At 40.7% G+C, this 12075-nt stretch overlaps 1 protein-coding gene across 2 annotated transcripts in view; it reads left to right on the top strand.

Moving 5' to 3' along the window:
• Positions 1–2082: 2082 nt before the first annotated feature.
• The window catches only part of Mtmr7 (myotubularin related protein 7), a 74826-nt gene continuing 64833 nt past the window's right edge, over positions 2083–12075 (top strand). For both annotated transcript variants that reach the window (XM_042702125.1, XM_042702127.1), the window contains exon 1: positions 2083–2171. In XM_042702125.1, coding sequence (XP_042558059.1) covers positions 2148–2171 — 24 coding nt within the window. In that variant the 5' untranslated portion in view covers positions 2083–2147. The remainder of the gene's footprint in view (positions 2172–12075) is intronic.

Genomic DNA, 12075 nt, shown 5'->3' with positions numbered 1-12075 from the left:
TTAACCTAATGCTGATTTTATAGTTCTTATTAACATAGAATGTATTTTTTTGGTGCCATTTTGGTGGTGTTTTTTCTTGGGGCTTGAACTAAGGCACGCAGGCACTGTTCCCGAGCAAGCTTCTTTTGCTCAAGGCTAGCACTCTACCATTTGAGCCACAGCTCTACTTCTGGCTTTCTTAAAGGGGTTAATTGAAGGTAAGAGTTTAATGGACTTTGCCATGACTGGCTTTGAACCCCAATCCTCAGCCTCTCGAGTAGCTAGGAATACAGATGTGAGCCACTGGTGCCTAGCTCATAAAATATATTTTAAAATTAGTGATTTTTTTTTCAGTATTAGGCTACTTAAATTATTCACTTACATCTCTGAACCTACAAATTAATGTTTTTCTTAATCTATATTAATAATCCTGTATTACAGATTTTAGGTCAGGAGGGAAAAAAACTGGGAGAAAATGAGGGAAGAGGGGACACTGTTCAAAAAGAAAAGTACCTTTACCTGACTTCTGTAACTGTAACCCCATCACGTATACAATAAAAAAATTTAAAGGCAAGAACAATGCTAGACAACTGTGAATGAGAGAAGAAAAGAAGAAGAAGAAGAAGAAGAAGAAGAAGAAGAAGAGGAGGAGGAGGAGGAGGAGGAGGAGGAGGAGGAGGAGGAGGAGGAGGAGGAGGAGGAGGAGGAGGAGGAGGAGGAGGAGGAGGAGGAAGGGGAGGAGGAGAAGGAGTAGGAGGAGGAAGAGGAGAAGGAGTAGAAGGAGGAGGAGGAGGAAGAAGAGGAGGAGGAGGAGGAGGAGATAATAATGAAGGATGAAGAGAAGGAACTACTTTGTTGAATGGCAACTCATTTGTACAACTATTAAAGACAAAAATGTCCAAAATTTATGCAGTATTGGTATATTATTAAGTGAAGAAAGTGAAAATGCATAAACTTTTTTTTTTTTAAAGAGGAGAATCTCTGCTTCCATAGTGCTGAGGTTACAGACATGTACCATCACTCCTGGCTATTACCCTATTTAGAAAAGATATTTTTCCCTCCTCAAAACAGGTGCAAACATTCATTCTTATATTACGTGGAATTTGGAAATGGAAACTATTCTTGACATCATCGAAGCAGGCATCATTCTCATTGTATAAATAAGGGGAAGGGCCAGTATGATTGACAATACTGAAGGAAGTGGGAGCTAGGAAAAATTATTAAATAGATATTTTCCCAATAACTACATACAGTTCAATGAAATTTTAGTTATGCCGACAGTTGAGAGCTTCAGGAATAAAAGCGAAGGAATTTCTTCTCTTTGACTTATACTAGCCAATTAAAGGATAGCTCAAAATGACTGCTTTGCAGCTGCAGATTCCACTTTAGTTCAAGGTAGGTAAAGACAGCAAATGTGTACCCAACACAGTGCCAAGGGAAAAATGTCTACTACAAGAGTTCCAACAGTGAAGTGGCAGGCTGATGTGAGATGCCCGAGTTAGTAGCACACCCACTTGGAGGCCCAATCTAGCCGGAGCCCACTAGACCATCTACATGGGTTGCATGTGGCATCTTTTTCATGCCTCACCCTGAAATTCCACCTATCCTGGGATGGTCTGGAAGGAGGCCAGAGAGGGTGTGGAGCAGTGTGCATTCATTCCTCCTCTCTTCTTCTCTTCTCCAAGAGGCCACACCCCACACAAGGCCCTCACTGTGTCTTGGGCAACAGTAGTCCCATAGTTTTATGCCGGCTGCACCCTCTTTTATACTTCTTCTTTTTAAAACAGCCTCTCCTAAGTTGCCCAGGCTCTTTCTAAGCTCTTGAGTTAAGAGGATCTTCTTGTGCCAGCCTTCCCAGCCTTCTGGGCCCGGCTTTCAGGAACCGCTCCTAAGAAGCTAGCGGTTCTGTCTCCAAGCACCTCACCCCAGGCCAGGTGGGTCAGCACAAGTGCGAGAAGGCCCAGAGCGCTGAGCCGAGCGCTCTAGGACCGCGCAGGCGCCGGGGGTCCTTCTCACGCAGGGCGGCGCACCTGGAGGCGGAGCCAAGCCGGAGCCACGCCCACCCTCGGGGTGCGAAGCCCCCTCCCCGCACCCCTCCCAGCACGCCGCACAGGCGCGCAGGTGCGTGAGGCGGCGCCCGCCCGGCACCCTGCAGACGAGGGCCCGCCATGGAGCACATCCGCACGCCCAAGGTTGGTGGCGGGAGAGGAGGAGGAGGGATGCTGAGCGCACCGGAGGCCGCCTTCCCGGCGGGGAGCTGGCGCTGCTGGACCGCGGGCGGGCGAGGGAGGAGCGGGCGGCGCCTGAGCATCTCCGCGTCGCTAGGAGGCCGGCCTTCCCGCTCCGGTCGCGCAGGCCTAGCGTTAGCTGCTGGGGCGCTAACCTCTTGTCCTTGGGGGTGCACAGTGTGCGTGCGTGTGTGTGTGTGTGTGTGTGTGTGTGTGTGCGCGTGTGCGTTGGACTGGGGACCCCGACTGCTGAGTAACAAGCTGTTAAACGTCCTCATCTGGCCTAGTCCTGGGCTTTAAAATTTGTATTTCTCTTTTCAAGGTCTGGTCAGTTAGAAGGGAAATCGGCCTTTGAATGACAGGTGCCAGGAAAGCCAGCGGAGGGCACATGGATTGAGTGCTCTGGGGAGCTTCTTGTCTGTAGGGCCTCAGGTTCACCCAGCACCTCCTCCTGGCCCTTGCCCATCTCCAGGCCAGGAGTGGTGAAGCACCTTTCTAACACAGCAGAGGCCCAGTGGTCGCTGTAGATGGCATGATGGTGGGTTTTTGTTTTTGTTTTGTGTTTTGCCTCTTCCTGTTTGTTTAATTCCCTGGGGAGGGCATGCAGCATGTAGATTCTTCCCTTCATATACCTCTCTCTCTCTCACACTGTATATGAATACACACACACGCACACGCACACATATACCCGTCTATATGTGTGTATTTATATGTATATATTTGTGCAAATGTATCAATTCCAAATATTTTATTATTAAACTCAACACATTATTGTTGTTTTTAAATTCAGTGCATCCAGTTAATCAGACCGGTCCGTTTTAAACCACACCAGCTCTTGCCACTCAACAAAAGTAACTGGACCCCCGATCACCCAGTTAAATAACGCAGGAAGCATCTGCTACTGTAACAAAACATTCCTACACATAGTTGTAATATAATTTAAAATGAAAACAATCATTATCATTCCTAACAGATTTAAAAAAAAAACCTCTAGGGTAACGAAAGAATACATTTAAAAATCCTATTGGCTATCTCTTTGTTACTACCTTCACAACCCCTTAAGTTTCCATGGTGATATGGTATTCAAAATCTAGGCCCTGACAGAGTTTGTCAGAGTTGTATCTGGATAGAGATCTGGTGATCCCAGGGATGCTACTGATTCCGTGATAAGGCAATTGCTTTGCTTTATATCCAGCAAAATAATGTTTGCCTATATTCTGGAATAATACCACCTTGTTAATGCTCCTTTAAAGTTAACCTATGTCAGTGGAAGAATTCATTTTTTTAGTTTTCTGGAGACAGTCAGTTCCAAAAGTAAATTTAAATTTAATTGACTTTGGACCATGGAATTAAATAGTTGCTTCACAGTCAGGAAGTTGTAAACTTAGAAGACAGTGCCATAAACCACAAGAAGGGTGGCTTAAAGCTTTTAGGGTTTAAGTGGTACTAAATAATTTATTCCAGGATGACAAATATAACTCATGGAGTTTCTCCGCCCTTGCCAAAGGCATCTTTTCTTTTTTCATAATGAGGAGGACCATTTGTAAAAATGTCATCAAATGTGCATATCAGCAGCAAGACTGATAGGAGACACATCATGAATGTCATTTTTTTTTCTTTCCTTTCTTTTTTTTTTGGGGGGGGGGGTCTGGTCGTGGGGCCTAAACTCTGGGCCTGGGCGCTGTCCCTCAGCTCTTCAGCTCAAGGCTACCGCTCTACCACTTGAGCCACAGCTCCACTTCTGGCTTTTCTCTTTTTGCTTATGTGGTGCTGAGGAATCGAACCCAGAGCCTTATGCATACAAGGCAAGTACTCTACCACTGAGCCACCTTCCCAGCCCCAGTCATTTTTCTTATAGAACATGAATTTTGGAGTAGTAAAAGGCTTTTCTAGTCCATATTCCAGTTCATCCTAGAACAAGCCTTAGTAGCAAGCAGTATTACTTATTCTTAAAATTGTTTTTCATGGATACCTTCAAATCAGTATTGCACCTAAGAAATCCCTTTCTGTTCTTGAAATGGAAAGAAATTGGTGTGTGTGGAGAATTGTCTGACATGTCATTAAATTGCAGGGTTGTTAACGTTTAGGAGGATGCAGATTGGATGAATGAGATTCGTTTGTTTATTCATTTTGTCCCACAATCATTTGACAATCATATGTCAGGCTCAGTGTGAAATGCTGGGAGCACCAAGCATATAGGAATTCACAGCCTAGAAGGATGCCAGCCATAAATAAGTCATTATATGATAGAGATATGTACAAAGTACAGCAGGTAGAGAAGGCAGAGTGGAAAGAAGATCAGCTCTACCATGAAGAGCAAAGGCAGAGCTGAGTGGTAACTTGGAGACCAGAGGACTAGGAGACCTCTGCCATGTCATTGTATAAATCTATAATAAATGGTCACAACCTCAAAGAAGCTGATGGTATGAACAGTGCTTAAAGTTAATGATTCCTTGGGGATAGTCAACATCCTGTTTTTGTTTTGCATTTTAAGTCAGCAATTAATTTTCACTATCAATAAAAAGAGAGTAAGACTACTTTCCAAGTATGTGTTGTAAAACACGCAGTTGCTAGTGGTCATAATTCATCCTTTTATTTGCTCCTATATACTCTGGGGGAACAGAATAGAACATTCTCTTTTGATCTCATGGTCTCATGTCTTGGGTTAGTAGGAGGGTATGCAGTTTGTTTATCTGACACACTGAGTTTCAAGTGGTATTTACCATGGAAACAGCAGAATTTTATTTTAAGAGGCAAAGAAATGTATGTGTATGTAATACACAGTTGCTCTCTCTTTACAACAAGGCAAGTCATTCATTGACTCTTTGAAAATTGTACAGTAGCCATCACAGCCTCTGTTCTGTGCCAGTCTCTGGAGTGCAGTTTAAGGAAACACATGGTCACGAATAATTTGGAATGCTGTGTACACATTTCTTTCCTTGTGTATGTCTTTGTGTTTAACTGAAGCTTTTAATAGAGCAGATACCCAGCAGTCAGAAGAGTATTTCTCTCCCAGGATAGTTTTCCAATGACAGGCTATTGGGAGGAAGTGAGGACATGACACAAAGTATTACCTGAATTCAGCACAGTGAGGTTTTCCTCTGCTCCTTCACCACCAGGCCTCTTCTACCACTCTGACCTCATGACAGTAAGAAATTGTTTTGCTGGAGGCTTCAAATGATTTGAGTTCAAGTACTACTTACTTAAATGAAAAGACTTCAGAGCTCCTAGAAGTAGTTGAAGTGTTTGTAGGATTTAGTTTGGTACTGGACTGATGCTAATGTATCTGGGATCCTCACTATGTAAGCTTTTCTTTTTCTGGAACCAAGAAAATGTGAGAATTTGAGTTAGTAAATAGAATAAGTGGTCATCTATAATATAGACCTTGAAAATGTCTTCTCGATCTTATTCCTCTAGTCTGCACCGACATTCTCTGAGCCTCTTAACTGGTCTCCTCATTTACTCTTTAGTTCTTAAATCCCTTTCCACAGAAAGGCCTGGGTGGTACTTCTATGACACAAGGTTATTTCTCTGCTGAAATTCTGGGCTTTTCTAGCAACCCTAGATATGAAGTGAGAATTTCCAAGGAGGAGTATGGGGCCATGTGTGGACTGATCCCATCCTCCCTCAATAGCATCTTTTTTTTTTTTTTTTTGGAGGGTCCGGTTATGGGGCCTGAACTCTAGGCCTGGGCACTGTCCCTCAGCTCAAGGCTAGTGCTCTGCCACTTGAGCCACAGCGCCACTTCCGGCTTTTCTTTTTTTGCTTATGTGGTGCTGAGGAATCGAACTCAGGACCTCATTCATGCAAGGCAAGCGCTCTGCCACTGAGCCACCTTCCCAGGCCTCAATATCATCTTTTTATGACCATGTTTACTTAACTAACCATCTGATGGAGTCTTGATAGTTTTCTTAAATGCAACAGTGTCTTCCCTGTCTCAGGACTTTTGCATTGCTGTTCTACCTGGGGAAAAACTAATCCTCCGTCCTCACCTACAAAGTTGTTCATGTTCATAGTTTCAGATTAAATATAATTTCATTAAAGAGGCTGTTTCCTTCCTGTCTAAATCAGACCTATTTGTTGTAGTTTATCATGGAACCTTATGTTTTTCTTTTATGTTCTTCACTAACAATTGTTTTATTTATTTGACCAGTTATTTGTTTGATGCAAGCTCCTTCCTTAACTGGGAGCCCTTTGAGGGCTAACTTATAGCTTCTAATACAGATTGGCACCAAGGAAGCATGCCGCCAATAATAATTGAAGGGATGATCAGTTCTTAATTTAGTACTTCATTTTCTAGAATTTTTTTTTTTGTAATTCAAAGTATATTTTACCTACTTAGCAGTATTATGGATCCTCTAACAGGACTTAACAAGTATTAGATATCTATGGTTGTCAAATCTTTTGGGTGCCTGTGCATGTATGTGTGTGTGTTTGTGAATGTAAGTACTCGAGGTTTGAACTTAGGGCTTGGGCACTGTTCCTTTTTTGCTCAAAGCTAGTGCTCTGCCACTTGAACCACTTCTTGCTTTTTGCTGATTAGTTCAAAGTAAGAGGCTGACAATCTTTCCTGGTCATGATGGCTTTGAACTGTGATCCTGACAGATCTCAGCTTCCTAAGTAGTTAGGATTGTAGACAGTTAAAATAGGATTCACCTGGGCACACGTGGATCATGCCTGTAATCCTAGCTACTCAGGAGGCTGAGATCTGAGGATCACAGTTTGAAGCCAGCCTGGGCAGGAAAGTCCATGAGGTGCTTATCTCCAGTTAACTACCAGAAAACTGGAAGTGGCACTGTGTTCAAGTGGTAGAGCGCCAGCCTTGAGCTGAAGAGCTCAGGGACAGTGCTCAGGCCCAGAGTTCAAACCTCATGACTGACAAAAAAAAAGTTTATAAAAATAAAATGTAAGTCAATATATTTCATATAATGTATACTATATGCATATTACAATTTTATTAGTTAAATTTCAAGTAATAAAATTCATGTTAAAAGTGAAAAATTTAGTGTTCTTAGTACCTTTAAAATGTTATACAAACATTATTATTATCCAGTTATAGAATACTTTCTTCACCTCAAAACAAATCCAATATTCTACCCAGGAGACAGTGATCAGGAGAGTCATGGTTCAAGGCCAGCATGAGCACAACCATGAGTTCAACCAGTACCCTGAACTTGGTGATACATGCTTGTCATTCCAGCTGTGCAGGAGGGTGCATAGGAAGATTGAGGTCCTGACTACATCAAGCCAAAACACGAGCCTCTACTTGAAAAACTAACTCAAAAGCTAAATTGTCTGCATACCGAGGCCCTGAGTTCAAATCCTAGTATTGCCAAAAAAAAAAAAAAAAGAAGCAAAAAAGCCCAGTATTCATTAATGGTTAGGTTTTATAAAACTTTACACTTATCTGTGTTGAATTTTTTCCTTGGATTTAGAACTGTGTCTTAATCTCGTAATAGTTTTTGGCTACTGATATCACCTCTCCTCTTAGTTTAGTTACGTGCCTTGTATAATGTACTTGCTTTCCATTACTTTATTCTTTATATCATCAAAGAATGGAAGGATGTGAAGTCTTAGTGATTTAAACTTCTTGCCCTTCCCTCAGGATCATGGCAGATTTATTAGTTCTCTTAGTTTGATGTCTTCTGGCATTTGATTAAGTCTGTCTTGTACCACCTCCCCAAATAGTTCATTGAGAAAGGAGAAACAGTCATGTGAAATGAGGAGTGAGAAAACCCATGATGTTCTTGCTGATAAATGGATTCCTTTTGGGGGTTTGTATAAAGTTTCACTAAAGAAATTATTTTTGTCTTGTCTAGAATTAATATCAAACTCATCAACTTACTATCTTTCATTTGAAAATAGTGATTGCTTTTCAAGTTCTCTGAGAAGATTTGCTCTCTCTGATTATTCTCCACCATTATACCACTGTCACCAAGGGTTTTTTCTTCCTTTGACTTCATCTGTGAATTATTGTTAGGTTATAAAAGTAATATGGAGTGCTTATATAATAACTGAGTGCTGTTAATAACTGAGGAAATTTTCTTTTGGCAATTTTTTCCTTTACACCAAACATTTTGTATGCTTTCAAGTTTAGAGTTAACCAGTTTAGTTTTGTGGTTTTTCTTTGAGCTTTCTGTCCTGTAGTCTTCAAAAATACGTTCTTTGAAAAGCATGTGTTCTTCTTCAGTTTTTTTGGCATTATTACCACTTAACCATTTCTCCATCTTAAGGCTACTGTGTTACAACACTTCTCATTTATTAATTATTGTGAGCATTCATCATTACCCACATAGGATAGACTCCTAGATGGAATTATTCATTGTGTCAAAGACACAGGCAGGAACCTGATCCAAGTTTGTTTTTGAGATAGTATCTCACTAACGCTTTGTCCTTACTAGCCTTGAGCCATGATCATCCTGTCTCTGCCTCCCAAGAATCTAGGATAACAGGTATGCACTACTGTGCCTGGCATCTTTTTACTTTCTTATTGTTGATCTGTGAAGCACAAAATTTTTTAATTTTCTTGGACTATAGTTTTTCTGGTTTTTAACTTTTGTTACTGTACTTCTTTATGTATCACATAAAAAAGTCTAAGGTCACAAGAATTTGCAGTTTAGGTTTCTGATCCACTTGGAATTAATTTTTGTTTATGGTATAGGGTCAAGATCCAAATTTAATTATTGCTTGCAGGATTGCAGTTGTTCTAGTTTATTGAAAAGACTTTTTTTTTTAACCCATCAAGTTGTCTTGGCATACATGGTGAAAATCAGTTTACCATAATTGCCTGGGTTTCTTTCTGACTCTTAGTTCTTATTTCTTTGATCTCTATCTATCCTTAGCCAGTGTCACACAGTCTTTTTCTTGAATAAGTGATAGGACATGTCTTTACACCTTGGTTCCCTAACCTATAACTTGTAAGATGTAAATGTATAGGATACAGTTAAGTATTAAGTAATGTGGCAGGTAGAACTGAGGTATATTTCTTTTTTTTCTTTTTTTTTTTTTTTGTCGGTCATGGGGCTTGAACTCTGGGTCTGAGTGCTGTCCCTCAGCTCTTCAGTGAAAGGCTAGCGCTCTACCACTTGAGCTACAGCGCCACTTCTGGTTTTCTGATGGTTTATTGCAGATAAGAGTTTCACGGAGTTTCCTGCTCGGGCTGGCTTTGAACCATAATCCTCAGATCTCAGCCTCCTGAGTAGCTAGGATTATAGGGATGGCCACCGGCACCTGGCTTGAGGTATATTTCTTGTCCTTGTACAAAGGAGATGACCACAGGTTTGTATACTACAGGAACCTCTATGGACTTCAAGAATAAGAAGAATTTTGCTAGACCAAACATTTCATTTGACCTACTTACTCATTTCCCCACTGCCCAGTGGGTTTAATTATTTTGGCCCCCTTCAGGAGGCAAGCAACAAAGGGTGGCTTTGTGTAACCCAACTCTGGTTCACACCCATGCTTCAGAGCATACTTTTCTTCAATAAAAACATTCATCTCTGCAAGACATAGTTTTTCAGAAGGGAATCCAATTTTGCTCAGAAAGTCTCTGCAGTAGCCTATTAAGCAAAGCCGGGGAGACAGGATTTAGATTCCTGTGGGAGGGTCATTTTAGAGTAGATATGTAGAGAAGAAGCCGGAAGACCTATCTTGTCTTTTAAGAGGTGGAAAGTACCTTGGTAAATTTGTGCCACCAGAAAAGCATTTTTAATGTTTTAAGGATGCTTTTAAGGATGCAGTGAAGGTTTTATACCATGTGAAACACCGCAGTGTTGATGAGGTATGATGAAGATAAGAAACTAACCCTTTATGTATATGTATGCTGCCAGCCACTATTTTTTGATTAGTAAATTTTACCATTTCTCCAGTGAATTTACATGACTGACTGTTGAGGATTGCCTCTCACTTCTATCCTCTTACTGCAGGCAAAACTATACCCAGAACGCCACTTTTCACAGAACAAATGAGCATATATATTTTCATCTTTATTTAAAGTTTATTTTGATTTTTAACTGTATTTTATTTTTCCATTCTGAGTAGGACAAGCCGTGAAGTATGTATGACATTAAACCTCTTGACTAGAAACCCATGATTCAGGATCTGTCGTGTGAAGGTTCAGTTTTTTATGCTAATAGTGGACTCACAAGTTCAAGCAGCTCATTTGTACCATATTTCTTAGTCCAGGACCAGTCGAAACTATTTTTTCTAGTGACCTTTACTCTGGAGGACAGCTAGCTGAAGCCTTTGGGAGTAAAAGTACTTCCCAGGACATAAGCCCAACCCTTCCTCCCACAGCTATTTAAACTGGTTTAAAAATAACTTACACTTAAAGTTTTGTGGCAGGCTTTGACAGTTTTATAAAAATTGTATATTTACTTTTCTCCTCTTTTTCACGTATTAAAACACTGCTTATCACAGATTCCCAGAGAAATAAATTTACTGACAAGCTGTGAAAGAAAGTTTTATTCCTTTGGACATGTAGAAAAGCACAAGTTATATAGAATTTTCAAGGTGCAGTTAAGCCAGTTTGAGTGGTGGTGGTTTAAGAAAGTGATGCTGACCTGAGATAAGCAGATAGTCAGATTGTTCATGCATTTATTCACATTGATCAGATAGTCCTTGATGCTTTCACTTTGCTAGAGAATATTTTACATCTCAAGATTCAAGGTTGGTGGAGGCCTACATTATTCTCAAATTGCTATGAAAGATTTCTTACGTTATTCTACAGAGTTAAACAAAAATAAAATTGCAGATTTTTTAAACATATGTCTATATAATCACTGTTTATCCAGACCTGTGACAATCTTCCATTTCTGGTAGGTTTATTTCCTAAACCCTTCAGTTCACCTCCTATTCCCACTGGAAGTCAAGGCCAAATTTGTCTCATTGTCCCTGAAGGCCCTCCAAGATTCACACTCCCTCTGCATGTGTCACCACATGACCTACTCTACACCTCTTGTGGCTCATGAACTCTGATCAGACATCCTCACCTGCTTGTAGAGCCTGAATACATCCAAGTTGCTCCTGCTCAGGGTTTTTGCAATTTGTTTCCTCTACCTGAAATACTCTTTTCCCAGACGTCCTTGTGGCTGGCTTTCTCACTTACTTTGGTTCTCTACTGAAATATAAAATTGTTTGTAGTTAGAGAAGACTACTCTGCACAGCCTGCTTCCCTACTCACCCAACTGCTTATTGCTTTAATTTCCTCCTTTGAATCTTTGGTACTGCCTTTGGAAAGGTGTGTACATGCATAAACACACACACACACACACACACACACACACACACACACACTTTTTTTCTTGCCTATTTATGTATTTTAGTTATTTCCTGCCTACTTATCCCCAGACAGAATGCAAGGTCTTATGAGCAGCAACTTCTCTCTTGTTTACTCATTTATCCCCAGCATCCAGGACCCTGCTTAGTGTAGGACAGAGGGGCCCGCTAAATCTTCGTTGAATTTATGAATAACAGAAATGGCTCACTGTGATTTTGTGTCCAAGCTTCAGTATTTTCTAATAGCCCGTTTCTTACTCTTCTTATATACAGTCTCAATTTAAGTTATATGACCTGTTTTTTTGCAGACAAAATTCATCTTTCTTTTCTTTTCTCCTTTGTTTCTTTACTTACAACATGTTCTAGAAAAGTAAGTTGAGTGCCAGGCCTTGTTTATGAGGTTGCAGGAAAGGTGAGATATAAAATAAACAGAATATATGTGCTTAGAGTAGTACAGTAAGAATAGTTGTAATAAAGCACTGTAAGGTAAGGGTAAATGACCAGAGGTGTCACAGCAGTTAGACAGTGATAACAATGAGGAGTAGTTGAGGTAAGGTGTTAATAAGGAGATGAACCTTCAGCATTAGGCTTG

Source organism: Dipodomys spectabilis, unplaced genomic scaffold, assembly GCF_019054845.1.
Source record: "Dipodomys spectabilis isolate Male_0828 unplaced genomic scaffold, ASM1905484v1 ptg000009l, whole genome shotgun sequence".
NCBI classification, from domain to species: domain Eukaryota; kingdom Metazoa; phylum Chordata; class Mammalia; order Rodentia; family Heteromyidae; genus Dipodomys; species Dipodomys spectabilis.
This window is presented reverse-complemented; position numbering and strand designations above follow the sequence as displayed.